At 40.9% G+C, this 26337-nt stretch overlaps 1 protein-coding gene across 6 annotated transcripts in view; it reads right to left on the bottom strand.

The window, feature by feature from the left end:
* Positions 1–26337, bottom strand: part of TLE4 (TLE family member 4, transcriptional corepressor) — a 137876-nt gene that overhangs the window by 19536 nt on the left and 92003 nt on the right. For all 6 annotated transcript variants that reach the window (XM_032477891.1, XM_032477892.1, XM_032477895.1 and 3 more), the window contains one exon: positions 361–480. In XM_032477891.1, coding sequence (XP_032333782.1) covers positions 361–480 — 120 coding nt within the window. The remainder of the gene's footprint in view (positions 1–360; positions 481–26337) is intronic.

Below are 26337 nucleotides of genomic sequence, written 5' to 3'. Positions count from 1 at the left end.
ACAGGTTTTCTATGATTTTACAATTTTCCTTAACGTTTCTAGCAGACCACAAAAAATCCGACCCCCCCTGAAACTTACAGAGGGAAGCAAGTACATCCACAGAAGTAATACAGAAGGCCCAGGTCTTCTATCGGAGCCAGACAAAGCACCGTTTCCTGGCTCACATAGACACGTGCACTCACCACACATACACAGGCTTCAGCCAATTGAGACACAGCTAGAACTGCAATAACTACTTTTCTCTCCTTGGATTTAGTGTCTTAAGTTCTAGTTTTGGCTGGTCATAGTAAGAGGGTAAAAAGCTGCTAATGAGAAAGTAATGTCAACGGCCTCCCCGGAAGCAAAGGTGAGTGAACATACATAACGAGCTGTGATCTCCTTTTCCTCGGTTTTCTGCTTTTTGCTGTCAGAGGAGTAGTCTGTGGAGTTTCTGTGCTTCTCAGCTCCTCGGAAGCTGGCTGACGGGGAGACCGAAGAGCTCTGGAATGAGAAAGGCAAGTGGGGTTGAGAAACGGTCAGCCATTTAATGATGCAATTTTTTTTTTAAATCACATGAGGCTGTATTTCCTTTTCGTTCACTGGTACACACTTCAGAGATGTTAAAGAAGACAGGAGAGGGGGGCAAGGTGAAAGAGAACAGAGGTACAGAGAGAAAAACAGGAGAAAAAGAAAAGGGGGAAAAGGAAAGAACAGGACAGAGTAGAGACAGGACAAAGGGAGTCAAGGAATAAAAAGGGAGACGGAATAGAGCAAACGCAAAAGGCAGAGGGGGTTTTGGTCTAAAGGAGAAGTTTATACCATGTTGAGAAAGGAAGCAGACACAAGAGAAAGAGGAGGAAGAAAAGACTGGCTTTTTTTTTACCTCCAAATCTGCTGGCTAATGGGAAGCCAGGATTTGAAGCCTCTACAGAGAAACTGAATAGAGTCTGGCCTGAGAGATAATTAGCAATTCTTCAATTTAAAAAAGGTGAGGTACTCTTTGGGGATTTAAGCACCCAGATATGGTGATCATGTGACACAAAGGTCATATTTACAGAATTTTGCTTAGTCTCGAAAACTGAGGGCCTGGGAGAAGAGGATGGCAGGTAAAACAACAACAACACAACGACACCTGCAAAAATGCACTTCATTCCTCTTCTCACTGCTAGAGTTTTCATGATCCTGCTCTCTTTTTAATTTCTGGAAATCCAGGAACCCCACTAGGACAGGGAATGGAGAAAGATGGTCCCTCCCTCTGGGGATCACACTGCGGGCAATCTGTATGGGCTCAGGCCACTCCTGAGAGTTCTCAACTGGAGGAGCACCACACACAGGAAACAAACACCGCTGACAAGGTCTGAAGCACAGAGAACGAGTCTGTCTGCCATTAGGGACAGGTGGTTACTGGCCACAAGTAGATGGTATGACTACTTCTTCATCCATGGTTTTAAGCAAAGAAAGCATTGATAAACACTGGAACTGCCCTTAAAACTGGCTGATGACTCAGTCCCAGACAGACCAAACAGAAGCTCCAAATAAAGGTGAGGTGTAAGAGAGGGGGCAGGACTGAGAGCAGGGCTGACTTGCTGAGGGAGGACTGCAAAGGCCCAAGGAGCCAAGGCCCCAGCAGGGCGCTAGGGCAGGACCCCCCAGGACTAAATTAGCCCAGTCGGGGTGAGAAAACGCTGCTCTTGGAGGGCAGAGGAAAGAAAACTTGGAAAAAAGGAAAAAAAAAGTCCTGCGAAGAACAAAGAATCACCACCACTCTTTGCCTGGCATCCAAATCAATTCAGAAAACTGTTCAGTAAAGTTCTTCCTCATTTATAACTTAACTCTTTATATACGTCATTTACTTTATATAAAATTAACTCCGTGTACTTTTTCCCCTTTATGTAGTCTGTTAGCAATAATTAACATTCATAAAGATGCACAAAATTTACAAGAGCCTTGTAAGTAACTATGGAAGGCAGTGTGATATCCAGAACTTTGGGCTCTATATTTCTGTTTTACTGCCACTGAATCAATAATGACACACTCTCTTTTGTGACTAAACTTTCAAAGCCTGTTGTTAGACGAAAACCAGTAGACTTTTTCCATGCCTTGGTTAGTATCGCTACCAAGAGATCACTCCCCTAGTGGTCAGCTGTGGTGATGGCAACTTTACCACGGGCTCCAAAGGCAGGGGCGCAGGGCGGGAGCTTGGAGGGGGAGGAGGACGAGAAGGCTCAGTGAGCGGGTTCCCACTCACAAGGGCTGGAGAGCTCTAAACTCTCCTTCCTGTGTCAGTCCCTCTCAAGATTTTATAAGATGACTCCACCCGTATGCACCAACCCTGCAACTATCGAACATTCACTTTCAGGTTTGAATGGCAGGCATTATTCATTAAGGCGAAAGACTGAAACTAAACATCAGAAGCCAAATGATTTTAAAAAGTGGACTTCTCTTGACTTTCCCAGATCTCCACTGAGTTCCAATTCTCATTCCCAGGCCACAGGACTCGGTTCAACGCTTCTCTGCTTTGCTTTCACACCATGACCCAATGCAATCACATTTTTCTGACCATTACTCCATTGGAATCATGTATACACACATCCTCTGTGAGTCACTACCTGCCGTATTTAATGCCAGAACCCTGTATCTAGTTTTTCTTCTCTCCGGTCTCTATCCTCCACATTTCTGGGATTCATTTCCCAGAGATTCATCCTTCCTTTAAAATGACAAAAAGGTTTCCCACCATCCATAGGAAAAAAAAGTCCAAACTTCTGAGTATAGCTGATTTCCAAAGCCCTTCACTTCCTGCCCCAATCCAGGGCCCTCGCCTTACATCAGAGCTATGGGCTTGCGGCTCCCCAGTGCTCCATCTACTTTCATTGCATCAGTAGCCTTTTTCCCTCGGTTACCCTTTCCCTCAGTATCTCCCTTTTGAAATCTTCCTCATTCTTGAGAACCAGCTAACGTCACCTTTCAAAGCTCCCTCAGACAGTGTCAGGCAGAATAAATCACTCATCTCTCTTTGTTCCTTTAACATTCTGTTCACCCAATGAATGCAACACTCTCCATCAATTTATAGCTGTTTGTTGACAAGGTCAGTCCCCACTCGAGTCTCTGGGTTTCTGGGGCAAGGGCACTGGCAATATGGCAGCTCTGCCCCTTCTTTACCGACTCCTTTACCTTCTTCTACATGCCTTCATCCTACTAATTTGGTGTTTTACAAAAAGATAAACTGAGTGCACGTGTGCACGATTAACAACTATCTGAGCCTTTTGATCTTGATACTATAGTGAACATTATTTCTAAATCTGTCTAACAGGAAAAACTGATTTCTGAACAATGAAAAAAATACTTTTTTAAAAGTTAATACTAATAATAAATGGTAATGCTTTACTTACATCTTTATAGTTACTTATTGGCATACATGAATAAATAAAAAACTGTCTATTTCAGGTGCTGTGGGCAGTATTTTGTGAATTTTACTGTAGAACAGAGTCAGATGTTGAAAGTTCCTGGTAGAATGACAAAGTAGTTAATTATCACTAGCATTTAAAGGTTAAGTTGTACAATAGGCACTGGAGCAATCAGCAATGTTCTAATAACATAATTGCTCTAGAGTCAAATTGGACTTGGCACAGACTCTCATCATGAATCTTACAAGTCCACCATTCTGCCACTGGAAGGCCATTTGGATCTTTGCTGGGCACGTGAATCAGAGGAATTAAATAAATATTGATAAAGACAAAGTCACACTTTTACAAGAAAAGCTTATTTTTATTTCTCTATTGTTATTTTAAAAGCTTAGGTAGGTTAGACATTTTTCTAATTTACAACATAAGAAACTTACTGCAGCTTGCATTATGACTCTGTATAAATCTCCAAATTTAGAAACATTAAACATAAATCTTTCTCATTACAGTTTGATCATATAAATATACCATCAAATGTGTTGCGAACAATGAGTCACAATCAGAAAGCAGTGGCCAAATCTGGTGAGGACAAAATACCTTAAAAGTGAATGGTTTAACAAGAAAAAAGTAATAAAAATGTCTTATTATATGAAAATCCTAATTGCTTTGTTAGTAAAAGATACGCTTTAAAGTCAGTTGTTCCCAATATTATATCATACTATCTCAAAATGAGAAAAATTTTAGATCCTAGTTTGAAATCCAACCTGGACTTGACCTACGCTATCAACTAAGACTGCTGTAAAGCTGCTCCTTTAAATGTACTTCATTGAGTACATAAATTAGTCTGGGGGAGGGACATTCACAGGGAGTTGTTTATGGCAGTGGGGGCGGGGAGGACGGAGGAAGCAGGCGCAGAGTCCTCTAAGACCCTTTACTGATGCTGTAACCAAAGCCCTCCAGCAATCTACAGGGGAGGCCCTGCCCCTATACTTTGACTCCTCAGCCACCTCAAGATCAAAGATGACTTTGCATGAGAAAGAGTTCTACAAAGTATTCCCCATCCCAAAGTAGGTAGCATTGTTATAATTAGTTAATTTTAATAACGGGTAGCACAGATTTTACTAGCAGGCAAGCCTCTCTCTGGAGTCAGACTGCCTGGATTTGAGTCTACAGTCTTCCATTTAATAGCTGCATAGCCTTGGGGATGTTGCTCAGTCTCCATCAGTCTGTAGTCTGTAGTTAATACCCCACCCACTCCCTCAGCTGGGCTGCTTTGAGGACTAAGTGAAAGAAGCCACATAAAGTACGAGGCACAGTCCCAGTAATAGCACCTCAGCTCCGTGACTGAGTGCTGCCCTCTATTTACTACAGAGCTAGTGTGGATCTTCTCTTTTAAGCTTTATGTAAGGACTATTCTAGGCATTTGGGTGGCACTGCCTTTCAGCAGAGATATTCAGATGGCCCATAATGATGGGGTTTCAATAGGCCGCTATAAAGCAAAACACGTCTCCTTTCAACAATTAAGGTTTTGGTTCAATACTGCAGGCAGGATTATAAATACCACCTCCATGATGGACTAAGTCAATTTCAAATGCACATCAAGCTAATTCTGCTTTCTATTCGCACAGGTGCAGTGCTCAGATGTCCCTGCCCACTTACAAGGTCCCCACCAGAAAGAATACGCAAAAGGTCGAGTGGACAACCATGATCAAAAATTCTAAAAAAAACTCATTTGTTATGGTTTGTCTGCTCAACTGCTATGGCCTTCAAACACCCCATCTCCTTGGCACCAAAGGGCGAATCCGTTTTCAAACAGATAAAGAGGAGAATGACAGGGCAGAGGGCACCACGAAAATCTGGCTAAGGTGACTGCAAGTCCTGGCTTGTCCCTACTTTACATCTGTTGTCCAAAGTTTCCCTTCTTTTAAAACCAGCCTGGTTTAGAAGATGCATATACTGCTACCATAACTGTAGTTCTTTCATGACAGGAATTAGTTTGGGTCCGGGACAATTCAGGGAGAGTTTGTTTATAGCAGTGGGTGTGGGGACGATGGAGAAGGCGGGCCCAGAGCCCTGTTGACTATCGATGCCATGACCAAAGTCCTCAATTATCACTTCCTCTGCAAAAGATCACTGTCTAGAACAGAAGTGGATACTGGTGACATTGGCGCTGCTCGAGACCAGCAGGGACTCAGCTCATCCCTCTTTCCAAGTAGAAGGGCCTCCAGGAGAAGCCCTGCGAACCTAGCCACCCAGAGTCAGTTGCGGTCATGAGACCTCAGAGCATTCCCAGGTTATGAAACGCTTTCAACAAGTTCTGAAGTGTAAGGGTGGTATCGTGAACAAACCTCTATACCAAAGTAACAGTACTATATCCCAGGCCGTTTCTGATTGAGATTTTATTATACAGTATCCCACAAAATGTTTCTATTCCCTGATCATAGAGTCCTTTTTACTAATAAAACATTTCAACATTTATTATCTCATTTATAAGGAAATAACCAAGGGAGATGGAGAAAATAATCCTCAAATGGGAAAAATTAAATATAAAAACCAGAATGAAAATTACTTGGTCAAAATGCACACATCTTACATACTGACTCATAGTGCATGCAAATTTATGCACATTAGCTTAAATTTATAGCATGCTGGTGGTGAAAAACCTATACAATGGTAGGGCTCTGAGCCAGTCACTGGTTGTCAGTTTACTACTCATTACAGTAAGACTTTTATTTTTTATAAACTGCTTAATTAAGGAAGTCATTGAAAACACAATCTGTATATAACCCTCACAGAACTTGCTTTTTTCAAATTAACATAAATCAAAATTCACCTTCAAAAATGACTAGGACTTTCTGAAGGCCTGCCCTTGTTAAAACAAGATTTAATATAATCTCCATATAAAGTAATGAGTCTGTTCTTAATAAATGTTTCACCTTCTACAACATTTTGTGAACAACATGTTCTTTAAAATGGTCTTTTACTGTCTTTGCCTTTCTGCTTCTCTCCTTGTACAAGAAGCTCGGTTCAAGATAAACTTATTTTGCAGATGACCAAAATCCCATTAAATCAGTGGAACAATTAAGGAAGTGAGGCAGTATCCACAATGGTCATGCTATGGGTACTTGAGTCAAACAGCCCTGGGTTCAAGACCGGGCTGTACCATTTGCCAAGTGAGTGAACCTTTTCAAGCTTCCATTTCTCCAGTAGGTAAAATGAGGATAATAGGAATACCTTCTTAGAAGGGAAGACTAGAGGAAAATGCATGTTGTGGTGCACAGTTTGTAGCATCATGAAGATCTATATATATACCTCTTTGGCCAATGTGGAAACCACCACACAATCTTAGTCCATTTATGGACTCATTCAGCAAGTATTTACTGAATACCACTAAGTACAAAATACAAAGATGAATGAAATACACACCATGCCCTCCATTAGGGCTGTATGAATTAAAAATACTTAGAATACACAAAAGTCCTACGTATTTTTTTCCTTCATGCAGTAGAATACATAGCACTGCAATATTTAGTCATTCACGTTTTGTTTCCAAGGCTTCAGCATTACGTATTACGTGGTCGGGGTAAAATGCCATAATAATTTATAAAGTATCAATAAAATTGATTTTAAATTAGAACATTATCTTAATGTCCTCTTGGGGTTTCTTGACTGTTATTTCCTCTTCCTGGAATAAAGCTGTTGGCTCCACCCCAGAAATTTCATTAAATACAATTACTTTAGCTGGTGAGCTGAACTGCTGGAACATGAGACTTCGACACCAAAGATACAGGTTTGATTCTTATATAGGCCCCTTGGCTTCACTCTCCTGAGAGCCACTGTCTGCACGTGGTCCAAACTGTGGGTCAAATGAGGAAGCAACTGGGGGAATGAGAGGGGACAAGTACATCCCATGACCACTGATGGAGAGCCCAAAGCACAGGCTGAATAAATCACGTAATCTCACTCCTGATTATTAGAGTACAGTATTAACAGTCTCCCAGAAACCTGTAATAAAACTGGCGAAGTACACACAAATACTGCACAGAAGTCACTTAACATCTTTTAAACTGTCTAATCACCCCCAAAAGCCATTTCATGTTCTTCAATCCAATGGACTGCCTCAAAGTTTGCAAGACCTAACATTGCTATATGCATTTGTTGTCCACCAAGAATTTCCCTCCCCTAATACAGATGCTACAAAACTTACAGGCAGTCACTAAGTAAATTAGAGTCACGTGCACCTGCCACCTTCTTCTGAAAGAAGATACAAAATATATCCTAAATCATCATCCCCCCACTGCTTTATAATCAATGTTACTAAGTCTTATTGACAAATATGATGTGGGATATGAGTCTGATTGCCCTAAAAACAAAGGTGGGGGTGGGGGTGGTTGGGGCAGGCAAAAATTTCCTTCCTGCATTTTCTGGGAAGGTGAATTGGCTTTAGACTCATTCTTGTACTGTGCTCTGTTCTTGAATCAAAATATCAACGCACTTCTAACAGCTGCTTTGAAAGAAGCTGAAGTAAGGTAGGTGCTCAGAGAAAAAAGTGACTCAGCTTTAAGACTTGGCAAGCTGTATCTTAATGGACCAGAACTCTCATTTTAGTAACTATTAAAATTTATTGGAAAAGAAAACCTTTTCATGTTGCTGTTTTTTCCAGTAAACTGTTTTAATCTATTTGAAAGGCTAAACATTTTCTTCTTCCAAAGAGTGTTAACTCCACAGTGCCTCATATATATTCTTATGTATTATGTATGCAAATATATTCTATATAATATCAGAGGGTAATTCAGCAGGAACAGAGAGGAAATGACACTGTAACAATTTAAAGGTAGTCTTCCTAACAGTCTTAAGGTTGCTAATCAGAATCTCAAACTCCAGGTCTTCTTCATAACATCTCTAAAGGGCAAAATAGTTTTCGGTGATCACTTAGCCAATATGGTCCTAACGTCCTTCATTATAATATCAAACTGAGTTATATTCCAGAACTGAACTGACAAATGTAATGAGAGCCATATATGTATTTAAATTTTTTCTAGTACATTTTTTAAAAAAATTAAAAATAAACAGGTCCAATTAATTTAAATCATGTATATATCCAAAATATGTCAACATATAATCAACATCAAAATTATTAATGAAACATTTTATTTTTTTAAGAACTAGGTCTTTAAAATCTGGTGTGCATTTTACACTTAAAACACGTATCAACTTGAACTGTCCACATTTCTGGTGTTCAGTAACCACATATGGCTTTTGGCTACCATATTAGGTAACACAGGTTTAAAACTTTTTAAAGTCCCAATAGGAATCAACACCAATTCATACAAGCATCTGGCGCTTCACAGAAGTACAGGCCTGATCTGGCTGCTGCCTACCGTCTCCAATCTCAGTTGACAGTCTCTTTCTCAGAGTGCTGGGCACACCATACTCTTTCATCCCTCAGTGCCGGCTTCTACCAAGAACTCTCCTCCCCAGCCTCTGAGCAGCTAGCATCTTTTCACCTTTTATGTCTCAGCTTAAATGCCACCTTCTCAGAAAGGTCTTGTCGGCCATGCTATCCAAGGTGATCCCTCCTGGAAATCTGTATCACAGTCCCTTTTACTTCTTCCTAGAATTTGTGTCATGGCCATTATTGTGACTATTTGGTTGTCTCTTCTACTTGACTAAAAAGTTCCATGAAGGCAGGGACCATGCACTTGGGCTGCTGAACAAATGAATGAATACAAAACCTAAACTGTTCATGCACCAACACTCATGCATGTCTTACTTGTTCCCATTTTTAAATTATTTTCATTTTCTTGAGGGTAGAGATTCCTATTCCTAAAATGCATGTACAATTGGGCCTTATTTCTTGTATTTTCAGCACTCAATACAATGACTGTCTTAGTCAGAAGGGTATCGGTGGTGGGGGGAGAAGGGGTGCAAGCGCATGCAGAAGGTACAACCAAAGGAGGGAGGCAGGCTTCACAAGTGGTAATTTGGAAAGCGACATACTGATGAGACAATTTTCAGGACTATGCTAAAATGACAGTAAGAGGAAGCAGCACAAAAAATAAAACTGAAACAAAGGTCACAATGGTGCCAGGTAGAGAATATGGTCAAAGGTGGTGCCTTTTCCCTGTTTGCTCCCTGACCAATCAAGAGCGTGGGCCAGCATGAGGTCTGACCTCTGGGCGGGGCACCCAAGAAATAAATATTTGTTGTTGCATAAATGTATCAAGGCCACCAATTTTTCTTATTCTAGAAGAGCTAGCTAGCTCTTCTGCATGAGGGAGACATTCTTCAGCTGGTTCCCCTCTTCTTTGTCTCTCATCATGTACTCATCAGCTGTCTGCGAACAGGGAGAAACGATCTTACTCGTCTGACCACTGAAAAGGCTCTAAATGAACCCTGCCTGTCAGACCCACCACGTGAAGAATGCAGGCATCAGCAGTTCTTTCTGCGGCTGCTCATTTAGAGAACAGAGATCCCTGGAGATCTCTTTGAAATGTTTATCTCCCAAGGAGGTTGTGGCAAAGGAAAAAAGTACTCCCATTTTTTTTCCTAGAGAGTAAGTCACCACACACAGGCGATGAAAGAAAAAGCCAAATATAGGGCAGACAGATATAATACTTAAAAAAAAAGAAAAAGAAAAAGCTTTACATAGATTTTTAAGGCATAGATGACTAGAGTTTTACGTAGATTTTTAGTACGTAAAGCAACATAAAGCATTAATATCAATCAGTTTAAGAAAGTGACTTCAGTATACTGAGGAATGAAAACAAATGAGACACAGATACATAAGAGACACAATTTCAAATCGGTCCAAAGAATTGATTTCAAGGAGCAGCTTTCGTTTGACAACTAGATTTAAAAATGCAAGGACTGACCAAACACATAAAACACTGCAAGAACAGGCTGATTCACCAGGGGTGAGCCAAGATTACTCTGGGCTAACCAGGACACAGCATTCCACTAACCAAGGCTGAGAGTCAGGTCAGGATCTAATCACAGCCCGCACCCTCCTCAAATGATCAGAGGTCAGAGAGCTAAACTATAGGGGAACTACATAAGACTCTCAGAGCTGTTGGCCTGCCACCCCTGACAACTGTGCCTACAGCTCCGCAGCTCCGGCTGACCTTTCCTCTCTCCTGTCTGGCCCCCTCCCCTCCCCGCCCCGCCTGCCCTGCCAGAAGTATCTCTGTCAGTACTTAGTCTTCCCAGTAGCACTAAGGGCTAAAGAGGTTGTTGACCCTTATTCTAACATGTGCTTTTAGGTTAATTACTTTTGTATACTCAGTGTACCCAGTGACATTTAATCACTACAGCGCTACTCGGGCAAACAGAACTGAACGGAGCCAACTGCAATTTGGCATCGAGCTAAACGGTGCGGTAACAGCAGCACACGGAAGCCACACCAGAGGAAAATACTCTGCCTCACCACCCTGAGAAATGAGGGGAACACCATGCGATCAATCACCACTGTATTAAAAAGGAAGAACTTTATTTAGCTCGGCAGTGTGCTTTTGCTATTTAATACTAAAAATGGCGTGAAGGAATCCTGCACTCTTGTAAGGAGAGTCCAGACAGTTTTTGCTGAAGGAATGAGTGACTTTTGTGGTATGAGTGTCCCTCCTGTCTCTTCACACGTGCACACAAATCCCATCTCGGGACAGCCCTCTGCTAACACAGCCAGCCGCCTATCATCTTGCTAGTCCTTTGGTCTGTAAGCACCTAGTGCGCAGGAATCTAGGTGCAGGAGGTCCCACAACCTAGTGTGCACAAGAGAGTCCAGGAGCAGGGGATTAATCAAGTGTCATGTCACAGACCTTTGAGCCCCTGATAAAGTGCTAAAACACACAGCCGTGGACTTCCTTCCAGTGGGATTGGAAAGTGAGACAGAGAGGCCATTAGCAAACTTGACAGAGCCAGTCAGACCACTGGAAGCCGAGGGTGATTCTGCAGAAGTGCTTTTAATACTAGCCAGTGGATGGGAAAATGAAGCTTTATTCCTCTATCTGAAGAGAGCCTTGAGCTGTGACTCTGGGATTCCGTCCCAGTCCCACAACTCTGGCTAAATGGCTACTCTGTGTTGGCTGTTCCCAACACTGGGGACACAAGGGAATAAGGCACAGTTTTGCAGTCTGTGGAGGGTGGAGTAAAGGGGCTGGAATGGAATAATCACAAGGTATGAGAGTGCTCAGGTTTCAAACCTCAGCTCCGGCACATACTAGACATGTGATGGCAGCAAGTTAATCTTCTAGGCCTTAATTTTCATACCTGTAAAATGGAGATAAGGGTATCTGTCCCACTGGATGATAATGAAGGTTAGATGAGCTAATGATGTTAAGTGGCAGGTATGCTGCTCTTTCCTTCTTGTTTATTTCTGGAATCTGCCCCAGAGGGCAAAGGCCAAGCCTCTGTCAGCAACCCGATGTGGGGAGCAGAAGCCCAGAGAGAGATGTCTCCTCTCACCTTCCTCTGAAAGAGGGTCATGGGCAGTTCCTCAAACCTCGGATTCTGGGGAAAAGTCACTCTATTTGTCCAGATTCAAACATTTCAACAGCTATTCTCCAGTCTAGGGAACTAGCTGCCCTCTTGTCTTGGTGCCCTCTTCAGAAATTCTACTCTTTTCCCTTATTTGTAAAATACACACCAAACATACCTTCTAGCATGATCTTGAGTTAGGGTGACAGAGTGAAGACTAGACTAACAACCCCAACTTGACTGCAACTTCACTTATCACTCCAAAAGGAGTGAGGTGTTAGGGCTAATGGGGTGGTGAGAACACAGTGTGCATCCACCCCCCTTGTTAAGAACAGAAGATCATCAGCTCCTGACCTGACTATCAACTTTGTGCCAGGCATGCTGTTGGGCCCTTAGGCAGTGATTGGAGCACAACAAAAAGGAGGGCTGAGGACCCTAAACTCCACTCTTTCTAATTAAGGGAACATAAAGTAACTTATTATTAAGAAATTATTAAGAAGTCAATAAAATAATAAGTGCAAATGGCAAAGTGCAACAAAGGAGACAAAGCGGATGGTAAGACTGAGATGAAATAACGACAGAGTGGTTGGGGACAGTCCCTTCAAAGAGACAACATGCAGGCTGACAGGGGAAGCAAAAGCTGGACAACCATGTCAACAGCCAGGAAGACTGCTGCAGACCGAGGGAGCAGCAGGCGCTCAGGCCCACGGAGCCTGCAGTGATGCTGGAGGGACAGAAGGGCTGGGTGCCTGCCGTGGAGGTGGCGCTCGAAGGGGCAATGCTGGGAGGAGGGAGGGGCCGGGTTGCGCAGGGCCCAGCAGGCCACGGGGAGGTCTGTGTTTTATTCTAAGGGCCAATGGAGGAGAACAATGAGATGGCACACATGTTCTGAAAATTTCAGGAGATCCTTGAGAAGTTCTATGTTAGAGGAGGGCCAGAGTCAGAGTTAAGACTTTTAAAAGCACTTAGGAACAGAAAAGAGTATTTTGCCTACTTCTACCCTTGATAATTGAAAGTGAAAACAATACTAAGTGTACAATAGAAAACTTACAATGAATGCTGAATTTGAAATAGCAAAATTGGAATCAGAACATCAAAGCTGAACTTTCATCATTTTTGATGTCCCTGCTTTACTAGTGCTATTAGCATGGGCTTAAATGGGCCTGACAGGTAACAGAGCTTTGGAGGGGGAGCAGTGGAGGGGAGATGCCAGTGGCTGGGACCAGAGAGGGTGGTGGAGAAGGGAAGAAGAGGATGGATTTGAGAGAGATGTAGAGATATAACACAGTGACTGACTTCATACTAACATATACGTGTGTGCATGCATGTAAGTATGTGTTTATGCAGGTATAAATACATGTATGTAATTGGAAAAGAATCAAGTCTGTCAATATACTGATGTCATCTTTATGCACGTGCAGTCTGATGTAGGTTTGTACTGCAAAAAGAAAGGCAGGAGTCTTAGGTATCCCATGAGAATGTTCCTAACTTGAAGGGGCTCCTGGGACTGCCTGGCACATGTGAACAGCATCCTCCAGGCTTATCACTGATCTAATCCACCAGAGTTAAAACCCCACAAGGTGGTATACCAGGTGTATAAGACAGATGCTAAAGAATAAATGCTGATCCTTACTCAAAGAAACTTGAAAAGACTGTAAGTCTTATTTCCATGATCAACAGAAAACTGGATTATAAGAGCACAGTGACCATTTCCAAAGGGGTGGGATTTATCCACTGAGACTTCCCATGGGAGAGGCAGACGAGGCACTGCCTGGGAAGGAGAAAGAAGCACTGTCAGGGCCCAAACCTGCACTGAGGCCATTTCAGGCACGTGAAGAGGCTAGGCTAAGTCTGGGAGGAAACGTGGGAGAATAGTACACAGTGCAGCAAAGACTACAAAGTGTCATTTCCCATGGATGTGGTCATGGGCTGGGCTGGGACAAGTGGCAGGGAGCAAACAGTTCAAGGACTGGGCAGTGGTTGACCTCCCTGGCTTCAATCACCAGGGTCAGAATCATCTGTAAAGCTTTACCAGAGAGCTCCACCTGTGCCCCTCGCCTGGCGCGATGAAGTATGACTATCAGAGGGGTGGGACTAGGCAATTTTAAAAGCCCCCAGGTGATTCTAACATTGAGACCGATGGCATATTCAGACAGGCAGCAGTAGCCGTGACTCCTGTGATTAGAACTGCTCATCAATTAGAACCGCCTACCTATTAGCACCGACTCACCTCCAGCCCTTCCAGACGGCACAATGAGTTCAGCGGCAGTGACGCATCCTAGACTTTTATCTCCCTGTGGCTGTTCTCCCTAGGATGAACCACACTTGACTGGTAAAAAATAATGTATTTCAAAATCACAGTTTGGAGTAGAGAGAGAGAAAAAACTCAATCACGACCACATCACTAGATGAGGCTGGATGCTCTACACATTTCCGAAGGCCTGACTGCGGCGTTCCCATGCACAACTCTACAATGCTGACAAAGTGATGTATTTTGAGTGCCATAATTAAAACAATAATCTCAATAAAGTGGGAATTATGAGATAATTGGCTATCCTCAGGTATTAAGCAAACTGTGGTAAAAGCCAAGGATACTCATCGCCAAGGTCAATTACAATAATTGCTTATCTGAATTACATTATTGCTATTGTAAACTCCGCTTGATTTAAGAAAACAATAAAAACTGATACAGCACACACCACAGGGGAATGACCTGAGAAGTTCTTGTTCTTGTTGCTTGACTACTGCAATGTTGTCATCTGAGAACTCATAAAACCAACTATGAAGCACCTCCACTTACATACCACCCCTTTACAACAGGTATGTTTCCTCGGCTTTGCCGTCTGAGCTCATTAGGAAAATACACCCAGAAGACCTTAGAGAAGTGGCCCAGAAGGGCAACATACGGTAACATACAGGAACGTAGAGGACTCTAAATTAATAACATTAGACAGGACAAGAAAATACCAAACACCCATTACTCTGTGAGTTGCATTTCCCCCATCAGCACACCACAGAAGTCCTCACTGCCTTTTGTAGAAACTGAGTTTCTCGGTTATGCTGGTTTATAGCTTGCGGGAGGATATTTCGCCCTCCACATGCCACTGTCAGCTTGTCTAGATTAACACTTGGGCTCAAGTAACCAGTAACCAATGGCCAACCAGAACAGAGTGAGGAAAAGCTTTGAAGACCAGAGGAGGGAAAACAGAATTTCTGACCTTCCTTCTGCTAATTGGAATGTGTTTGGCAAATGAAGAGTATAAAAGTGCTTTTTTAAGCTGTGATTAAACATCGAGACTTTGATGTTTTATACGGTATTCTTCCCCAGTAATTAACTGCACTAATGAAGTTAATTACTGGGGAAGAATGCCGTATAAAACATCAAAGTCTCGATGTTTAGTGTCACCATCAGTTCAACTAAACAGTAATAAAGAAATCATTTCTTAAAGCACATTTATGCATGCTCAGCACTTCTATTTACAAGCTCAAATTGTATAATAGGAACATTTTTCAAAATATCCCAAGATTCTATCCACAATACAATCCAACTGCACTGACAGCAACAACATACCATTTAACGCAGTGTAATTAAGTGGCCAAGAACGCCACATAAAGCAAAAGAATTGAGACATTTAATCATAGTTATGAGGATGGTTACAAATCTACCATTATGTGAGAGGAAGGAATGGGGGAAACCCAAGGCAAATAGCCACAAAAAGAACTATGTAACCTGAAGGCTAATGCTAATTATGCATTAGACAGGGGGTTTAGCATCAGTATGAGGGGGAAAAAAAAAAAAAAAAAAGAAAAGGACCAAGCTATAAACAAGAACTGCAGACATCAGGCCCTTTCAGGCACTATGGGATGGCACTGAGCATGTATACCCTGCCCTTTCCATCAGAGCACAGTGTGCAGGGATGGTAACAGTATCGGGAGAGGAAGACCACGAGTGAGCCTTCTCATGAGCTCACAGCTACCAACAGGCTCTCCAAACAAAGCAGGAAAGTTCTCATCTTTAGCTGGGAGGGACCAGAGAAATCACCTAGTCCCCTGCTACTCACAGGATGGTCCAGTGTCCAGCAGCGTGGAGATCTCCTGAGAGCTTGCGAGAAATGCAGCATCTCAGGTCCGCCCCATACCTAGTGAATCAGAATCTGCATTTTAACCAACATCTTTGCTTTTTATGCTCATTAAAAGTTTTGAGAAGTTAATCTGTCTACCTTAACCTCCTCACTTTATACAGGAAGAAACCTGAATTTCCAGGGCTGAAGTAACTCAGGCAAGCTAACACATGGCAGATATGATCCTCTGATTTTAATAAGAGGCACAGGAAATGATGCCTGCATACTGTGAAAAGAAACCAAACCTGCATTGACAGCAGCAAGACATTATCAATAAAAGAGGATGCAAATGGGGTCAAGGGAATGACAAAGGGGCTTGCTTCATTAGGACTGACAGATTCAAATCTGTTTGACTTAGGGCAAGGGCTCCATCAAACATGTACAAAGTGAAAACTTGCAAACTCTGTAAATATGAAAGATGAAAAGGATATTAAAATGTGTAAAAGCAAAAAAAAAAAAACAAAAACAAAACCCCAAATGTCCAGAAAGAAAAGTTATGAGATCTCCATTTTATATTTTGAAGGGAGAGACAAGAGAGAAAATGCGGCATCCTTGGGGCCACCATCTGTGGACTGCACAACTCTGGGGACTGTGATTCGTGTTCTGCATAACCACACGTGGCCAGACCAACCCAAACCCACGAGGGAGTGAGAAGCCTGGGCAGGCTTGCTGCATCTCATAAGGTTGGATCCACAGGTCAATCAGGATTTCAGAGGATGAAAAAAAAATGGGGGTGGGGGGTGGGGACAAGAATGCAGGCCACATTAAAAGAAGCCAATGAGGCAATCTCATCACAACTGTTATTTGTATAATGAATGTGTCTCTCAGTGAAATGTGAGCTCCAGGAAGGCAGGAATTTCTTTGTCTTTTTCATCACTTTATCCTCAAAGCCTGAAGTACACTGCCTATACTTAGCTAGCCACTGAATAACAATTTTTTAAGAATGTTTCACAGGTAACAGTTTTGTGACTTATTATATGCAGATCATCACTGTATTTAGCATCATACAGCAATTACTAATGACACTGATGATGGAACAAAACTGGCAAATTAACTCACTCTTGGGAGCTATATTAGTTTCCTAGGGCTGCCAAAACAAATTCCCACAAACCAGGTGACTTAATCAACAGAAACTTCCTCTCTCAGCTCTCTGAGGCTGCAAGTCTGAGGTCAAGGTGTCCAGGGCCCTGATCCCTTTGGAGGCTTAGGGAAGAATCGCTCCTTGCCTCTCCAGCTTATGGTGGCAATCCTTTGTACTGCTTGGTTTGTGGAGGCACAGCTCCAATCTCTGCTTCTGTCTTCATGCGACTTTCTTCTCTTTCTCACCTTATGTACTTCCCTGCCCACAACCCAACAATGATGACAATGCCACTGAGGTGTCTCAGGAGCTATTTCTTCACGATGACTTTCCCACTACATTCATGTGGCCTCAGTGTCAAGGAAGAGGCGGTGCCTTTTTTAAAGGTCTCCATACAACACCCTCCCCACAACTCTCTTCTCATTTCTTTCAGAGTCTTGCTTCAACTCCACCTTTGGAAATACTAAGGAATTCAGCCTGTAGCACTTCTCCAAAGGAATAATATTTATAATGGAAAATGATGAACTTGACCCTCCAAAACATTCTGACTCAAGACATTGAATAAATGAGGGATCAGCAGACAAGATGCGACAGACACAAACATGTCTTACAAAATGGGTGGCCCCTTGAGACACAGGGCTCCTGGGTTCAGGATGAACTAAGAATACATGTGCTCTTTCCTTTAAAAGTAAGTTCTTAAAAGATTAACGATATGCCTAAATGATGTGATTGATACATACATTTTCTTAATTGTTTCAAAGTACATATCTGAAATCAATAAGGTCTCCATCATGAAGTTACTTCTGACTTGAAAATGCTTTTTGGGTAAGCAATAAGCAAACTCAAGACATTTTTAATTCAAGCCAAAGTAGCTAAAAAACGAAATCACACTCTCTTACATCCTAATTTTCTGCCAAGTACTTAAGTGCGATAACTGACATTCAGACATATGACCTTCTGTTCAATTCAAATGAGTTATCTTTAGATATTTGGTGACGACCCTTCTTGTGATTTAAGTACCTCGTAATTCGATTCATCTTTCATTTTGCTGTTGTTTAGGAAAGGCTTGAATAATCCCCCTACAACAGTATTCTGGCAAACACTCTTAAATTATGTAATTCACCAGGTTCAACTCTGCTGGTACAATCACTTTCAAAGAAGATGGTTATAATACATTATCATTACAGCTATACAATCCAAGCTGAATTTTCCTTGGCTGAATTCCTAACATTTTAATGCTGAAATTGATCTGTTTTAGAAACATCATGTGAAGGGTTTTTAAATACCATACATGCCCAAACTCTTTATTTTAAATGCTTCAGAAATGAACTTGCATAAACAGAAAAAAAATCTGCTCTCTAATCTAGCTTTAAGCATATTTTAAAGAACAACAGGCATGTTTCCAAACAAACTACTGCAGTATACAAATTACCCAGCAGGGATGAGGATAACAATGCTTCTTATGTGGGTTTAGAACCTAGTGAAAGCTGACATTTCATCAAAGTTGTCTTGGAAACAATATTCTTTGTATTATTTAAAACACAAGAGGTACATATTTGGGTGTGGGCTGTTTCCTGCAAAGCAGTCAGATGGTGAAGCTGCTATGGTTCTGGTACAGTGATGAGGAATGGGAGTGTGTAAGCACTGAAATTATGCAAGGTGTTCTCAAGAACAGGGGATTATCGTGACTCACATGCCTATAATCTGGTTCTCACTTGGGCTGATTTCCCTTTACCTCTAAGACCACTGTGTATATCGACTGCAGTAATGGCCACACTTTTCACATGTCCCTGTACCCACATATGGTAGTGCTCTGTCATGCTGCTAGACTAGGTCATGTGACTTGCTTTGGCCAATGGTACAGTAGCAAACTTGATGCAAAGAGAGGTTCTCTTGGACTGTGCCACTGCCAGAAGAACAAGTCTAGGTAGCCTGTTGGAGGGGTGGGTACAAGAGATTCGTGAAGGAGAGCCAGGTCACCTGAGCTGAAAACACTCCAGGCCACCCAGCTGACTGTAGACACATGAGCAAATTCAGTCAAGATCGGCCAAGTCAGCCCAGGTAGAAGAACTTCCCCCCTGCAGCCAACACAAAGACTAATGACATACAACAAATAGTTTTATTTTTATACCATTAAGTTCTGGAAGGTTTATTAAACAGCAATTGCTAACTGATATAATCATTTAGCTAAGAATATATACTATAGGAATAAATGCCCCATCCCCTTTTTAAGCTGTCCATACTAGGAATAAAGGAAAATAATGTGCATTAAAAAGCAAACTCATTCCTTTCTGGTTTTCAGTCTTATGATTTGTAATACTTAAGAAATGAACTGACATGTATAAATAGTAAACTATCATAAATTCATTATTGCTTATCTAGCACCAACTAACGTATGAAAAGCACTCTATATAATTTTCAAATCATTTCTACCTATATCATCATTTCTGCCCTCCCTAAAACTTAGGATAGTATTAACACTACCATGTTAGTGATGAGCAAACAAAACTCTAGGAAGATTAAGTGAGTGCTTAAGGTCACACAGAGAGAACTACAGCTGGTATCAGAATACAGGGCGTCTGACTCCAGACCTCAACTCCTTTTCACTAATACCCCGACGTTAAGTGAGGAGAATATGACGAGGTCAGAGAGATTACTCATACTTTATCAATTTGTGGAGTAAAAAGGCAAGATATAAAAACTATATATTGATGTAACTAACATAATTTAGGAAAAAAAATAGAATGGCTCACAGTATGAATCCTAAATTACATTGATATTCCAGGATTATATAATTTAGATATGGTTATTTTAAAAAATCTTTAAAATGCAATGAGTATTTTTGAAATAATTATTGGTGTTCAAATCATGTACACAATTTTGTGAATCAAAGGAATTCTGAAGATAAAGGGACCAGAGAAATGATAACCTTCATAAGATTTAGCCAGGACAGGCACCACGGAAGCTCTGTAATTCATTCTCTCCCCATGTGAGTATTAGAACAACTCTCAAATTCATGTTTATGCTCAGCTTAATTCTACATCTCATCTTCATTTAAATTTCCTCCTGAGGAGATTGTAAGAAGGGGATAAAAAGCATCTTTAAGGGTTATCATTTCATGAAGAAAAGTACCACTTAAGTCCTGGAAGAACAACCATCAAGTCAGGAGACTCTTGAAGACAAAGGAGAATAGGGACCGAGAAGGAAGGAATTCCTAAGAGCAGCCAGGAGTGAGCTGGGAGTTAGATTAATGGTCTAGATCAAAGGTTGGCCAACTTTTTCTGTAAAGGGCTTGACAATAATCATTTTAGTCTTTGCAGGCCACATAAGGTGTCTGCTGCATATTCTTTGTTTACAATCTTTTAAAATGTAAAATCTCTCTCTCTCACACGTACACACACAGAACCAGGAAACAGATTTGGCCTGTGGGACAAAGCCTGCCCACATCTACTCAGTTTGGTCTAAATGACTGCAAAAGAATGTGGTGTATTCGTGTATTTTTTATAATCTAAAGATTATCACCCTAACAATCATATCAAGTGTCTGGCACTCTCTCCTCAGGGTGCACTCAACAGGAGCCAAGAGACGAGAGACGGGGGTCTGCATGGTGTGACATGCATCTCCACCCCAGAGACATTTATTTCACTGCTCTCAGATGCTGGAGCATTTTGAAGTTTATGATTTTAAATGCAAGGGAAAGGTCTTAAGTTGTCATCTGGTAACTTCAGTTATCAGTCAGCTCAGTTTCATGACTTAACTTGTGCCTACGATACTGGACCAGAAATTGTTGGCTGACTGGTTTGGAGGAGCATGGGCTAGAGTTGCCTGAACATTCTTCCCTCCCTTCCCTGATTTATTCACGAGTGTAACAAATGATGACTGTAACAGAGGCACCCTTAGAGAAATACAGAACTGTTCAAAGCTGAAAAGGACAAGGTCTTTGCCCTCAAAGCGTTTTGTCCATGAAGAAGTCAGAGATAAGATAAGCACACAAGTTCCAAGGCTGCACTTGGAAACTGCATGTCAAGAAATCCTTCAGGGCCAGACGTGCTTTGGAATTCGGTATTTTAGGAATTTGAGAAAGGCAGTAAGATACATTTACTATGGCAGGGTCTGGGATAATACCCCATAATCAAACATTACTATTTCTATAAGTCAATTCAGTTTAGTTAACTAAATGAGATAACCGAAAAAACAAAACAAAAAACCTACTGTTTTCAGTTTCTTGGATTTCAGAACAGTAAATAGGGAAATGCAGGCCTGCCTAATATTAGAAGAGTCTGCAAATTTATTTTATCTTTTCTCTCTTTTAAATTAAAGTTTTAACTTAAGAAAACCACGGACTATGACAATTTCAGATCCAAACTAAACAACTGCCAACTTTTGCCACTCTAGGGCGGCCTTCTTTATGGCACCAGACCTTCACAAGAAGTTACCTGAGATGCAGGTGAGGTGAATTCAAATCAGTTAAGACTTGACTCTTTGTACCATTTTTTTATGGCATCAAAAAAATTATTAAAAAAAAAATCTGGTTTTAAAAAAATACATAAAGTAATCCCTAGGAGGTAGTTAATGAATCCTTGGGAAGTATGCAGCACGACTTTCTCAAACTACCCATTGAATCACTAAGTGTCTGTGGCTATGTGCCTAGAAAGGGCAATATGTTTTTAGAAGGGCCACTTTACTACGGACACCTCCAATTCCTGAGAGAACAGGCTCCAACACCTGATAAGATGAAAGCTAGAGATCTTCTGACCTTCTCAGTGTGTAAGTCCTGTCACTCTGAGGAGAGTCTGTGCCCAACTGTTTGCTTCTGCTACAGCACCCCAAATGAAGCAAGCCCTTTATCTAACAAATACCTAAAAAATCTAACAAATATATAAAAGCTATTTTCATTTGTACACCTAAACATGAAAACCAAAATATAATGTTCATCAAAGTGGCAGATGGCAAGTTCCTTTTACCACAGTGGATAAATGCAAAAAGTTCCTACCATGTCATATGGTCCCTTGCTGTTATCATAGTCCAGTACTTAGAGATAATTAAAATGAACACCTTGAAGGAAAAGGAAAGAACACCCTAAAACAAAGCAAGGCATGGAAAACACATGGACCCAGCGCTGGTCCACAAGATGTGCTCCAGATGCTCTAGTGGTCTAGCTATTACTATTTCCACTGTGGATATTTTTCAAAAGGACAGAAAATTGCAAAGATGCTACAAACTTATTTAATTTTAAGAACTACAACTGTAGCATGCAAATAGTGTTTTGAATTAGCCAGAATACCATTCTGAATACATGATACTTGCATTTACTGAGACGTGACTAGAAACCAAGCACTTTCCAAGGTACTTTAAACACGTTGTCTCATTTAATCTTGGAATAATCCAATGAAATGGATAACATTATTACTGTTATTATTGTAAAGAATCTAATTGGGAGAAATTGATTAACTTGTTAAGTCGTGTATCTCTAGTCTCAAAAAGATTGTGATTTGAATCTAGATCTATCCAATTCCAAATCTACTCTCCTTCCATTATACCATTGTTTGATTCATGGCTAAACCATCACTCTCACATGGATTTAGGGTGGGAAATGCACCTTCAAATATGGGAAGTAAATTAAAGTATTGAACAAGTCTTTGATTCACATATCTGAGGCAACCCAAAATTTCATTTAGAATACCTGAATGTATAGGAGAATAACATCTAGCTCCAACTAATACACTGGGGCTTTTGCACACTAAAGTACTGCTTTTAAATATTAAATAAACAAAATGCTTCATAGGGTCTATCATGTAATACATGAACTCTAGGTTCAGAAGAACCCGAGCGGTCATGCAATCTGATGAGAAACCTGAGGCTGAACAGAGGGCATGTCCAAGGTCAGATAATGGTGGCAGGTCCCCTGAACCTAGTGGTCTTTCTACTAATTCCCTAGTTGGCTTTTCTTTCCCTTCTTTCTATACATTTTATTTTAAAAATAATAAAGTACAGTCAATGAGCTCAGACTACTGAACCAAAACAGTTTCAGTGGTAACAAAAGCAATAATTAATTTACTTTCTTTGTTATGTCCTTTGCTAGAAAGACCTTGGGGAGTAAAAACAGTGAAGAATTCCATTAATTAGAGTATCTAAAAACAAACATCAGTGGCAATTAACAGACCATCAAATATGACAGTAGAATAAAACGACCATAAAATAGTGTTCCCTTCCTGCCACTCTACCAGGGCAATCTAGCTTTAAGTATCTTGCAATGACGCCTGTGATCCAATCAGATCAAAGTGGCTGGTAAAGGAGGCTAAGATACCGTCTCTCTCACCTCACTTTGGCTCTCTAATGAAAGATGAAAATTGTGTTTAAAAGAGAAGCAAATGACTAATCAGGGTGGCACTGACATTGCTCAGTGAACGAAAGAGGGATCTTGAACATGATTAAAGCCCCCAGTCACAAACAGCTGTTAATGACTACACACTCTGACTTTACAGGATAGCCTGATAGCATGCTTTATTTTCATTCTAAATAAAAGGGGTTTGTTAAATGTAGAGTAAATGAGATTTAATTTCTACGTCAATTCTTTTCACAAATCAGCACAAAAATGCTTCCGTCAAACCATGGGCCTCAATTAGGTATCGCAGTCATATGCAGCCTCAAGCTATCCTCAACAAACAGACACAGCCCTGGAATCAAGCATCCCTTCCTCTGTGACTCCCACCCAGCTACCCCATCTGTTCCTTTCTAAAGGAACTAAGTTGTCCTTTTTTGGAGGAAGGGAGGAGTAGCAGCAGTGGGAGGAAAGAGAAGGACTGGAAAGGAAAACTCAGAATTGTCCAAAGGGGCTTCAAAGTTATGAGACACAAGAGGTCCCTCCTCAACCTGCATCATGAAGCCCCAGAAGTCAGCTGATAGGAACGACAGCCAGAACACTGAAAGCACGAGCATTTGTTTGCTCACCAATTAAGGAAGAGCAGTAAGCATAAATGGATATAAAAACTATAAATTATTAGACACTTAAGTAAGAAAGTATTATCACCAAATGCAGTCAGTGATTGCTGAAAAAAATTAGTAATAAACAAAACCAAAAAACCTCACCCTTGCTTCCCCATGAACATGTTATCAAACTATAAAACCCAAATTAGGGAATTCTGTTACTATAAGAGCATTCCTATTAAACTCCATCAAATGGATGAAACTACAAGTTAAATTCTTTGTTAGATTTTTCATCTGCATAAATTTTAATTAATCAGATAACAGATTATGAGCTGTAAGAGGAGGAGGATACATCTGCTGGATATGAGAATTTAACACAAAAACACACACAGGACTGTGTGATGACATTCCAAAATGCTGTGAAAGAAAAATGGCCTCAAATCATCATTCTGAAGGAACACAAAGTGTGAAGTATTAAAAACACACACTTCCTCCCCCCGTGAAGCACTTACACTCTAAGGACATATGTCAGGTAAGTCACAGACAAGAACACATCACAACAGCATTATTATAGATACACAAAATCAGCATCTATTTAGTTTGAATTTTTGTGGCTCTGACAGACAAGAAGGTAAGAAGCTCATAAACTATTCATTAATTGCCTTTCTAAGGGGCAGGTACTTTTCTGGGTCTCTTCATACAAGTCTCCAACCCTCACACTTAAAACCCTACACCAAGTAAGGTACCTCCAGATGGAGTTTAAACTGACTCTACTGCAGACATGAAGAGGTGTCCCGCTTTCCTCACTCTTAACTTGGAGATACTAGTAAACTAGTAAACCCTGCCCTAGTGGGCAGTTATGACTAAACAGAAGGATGGTTGTAAGGACTGGCTGGCACAGAGTACATGTACCCTCCATGCTAATTATTTTTATTATTCCTGTCCAAAGTCACAAAACTAGCAGGTGGCGGATCTGTTTCTAGAACCCATGACAGTAGCTGCAAAGTGCAATGCTTTTCACTCTATACTAAGCAGCCTTGTAGCGATTTTCATCAACATGGAGAAGAGCAATAGGCCACCTCCAATTCCTCTTATCTGGGAAGGGAAGCCTGAGGCATGTGTCATACACAGGATTGGAGAAGGTGAAGGCAATTAAGAGGAAGATTCCAGGGTCCCCGGGACAGCCAGAGGCAGGAGGCACCAACCAGAACCGCCCAGTCTACAAAGCCATCCCTCTGAGGAAGGCACATGCAGCCAGGATTAGAAGCAACTGTCAACCAGGACTCACAGGCAACACTACTCACACGTGACAACGGTCAATCACTATAATTGTATTTTAAGCCTGTGGTTTTGGTGGCTGACAATGAATAAAATGTAAATTTTACTACAACTTTAATTTTTTTTCTAGCAAAAAGATATATATGAAAACCTTTCTAGATATAAAAATAAGGGAAACTAAAATACACAAAGTAGGGAATCAGAAACATTTCATTTGTGGTGGACTCCTCCCATAAAAGCAAATGCTTCAATATGGACTTCTATAGAAAATAATCTGAAAAGGAAACAACTTTAAAAATCATATAGTATACTCCAAAGGTAAACAAACATTTCTGAAATCACTGCCAACCCAAGGATATGGATTCCAAGAGGTATAAGTAAATCACGAAGGAAAAACCTCCAAGACTAACCCACATTATTTTGCCTTGATGGAATTGGGTTACATTCAATATTGTTTTAAGTAAGTGGATTTTTGGTTAGGGCCTAGAAATTGTGTGGTTATAGGGATATTTTTGTTGTAACAGTATTTGTTATAATCAGATTTGATTTGTACATCTCCCAAAACAAATGTTGTGACAACCATAAAAAAATTTCAGGATCTTAGGCCAAATAAAATGAGATCTTTAAAAATTTCATTCCTTGTAGGATGCAAAGACTGTATGATTCTCTCTGATATTTATTCTGAATATCAGTGATGTATCGTCTACGTTTTTGAAAGCCAAAGGCACATAATTTATAGCAGGGTTTCTGAAACAGTGCCCTTTTCACTGGTTGCTGGCATTTTAAGCATGTTTTCACACATCTTGCAATGTTCTAAGACTACTCAAATCGATTGGAATTACATTTTTAAAGCAGTTTTAATTGCATCCCTGGGCTGAGAGTGTTCTACACCCCACCTGCCCTCACTTGCACTTGTTTCTGTAACAGAACTCAAATTGTGGCTATAGAAAGTTTCCACTTTATCTTGTCCTTCTTCTTAGGGTTTTCTGAGCTAGAGAAATGTATATTCCTTTTTCCTTATCTTTTAAGTAAATCTCTACAAGGAAACAGTCAGTGTTTCATTTTGATAACCAGAGAGATG

This window comes from Camelus ferus, chromosome 4 (assembly GCF_009834535.1).
Source record: "Camelus ferus isolate YT-003-E chromosome 4, BCGSAC_Cfer_1.0, whole genome shotgun sequence".
Lineage (NCBI taxonomy): Eukaryota > Metazoa > Chordata > Mammalia > Artiodactyla > Camelidae > Camelus > Camelus ferus.
The sequence above is the reverse complement of the archived record's forward strand: the minus strand, read 5'-3'. Positions and strand labels throughout refer to the sequence as shown.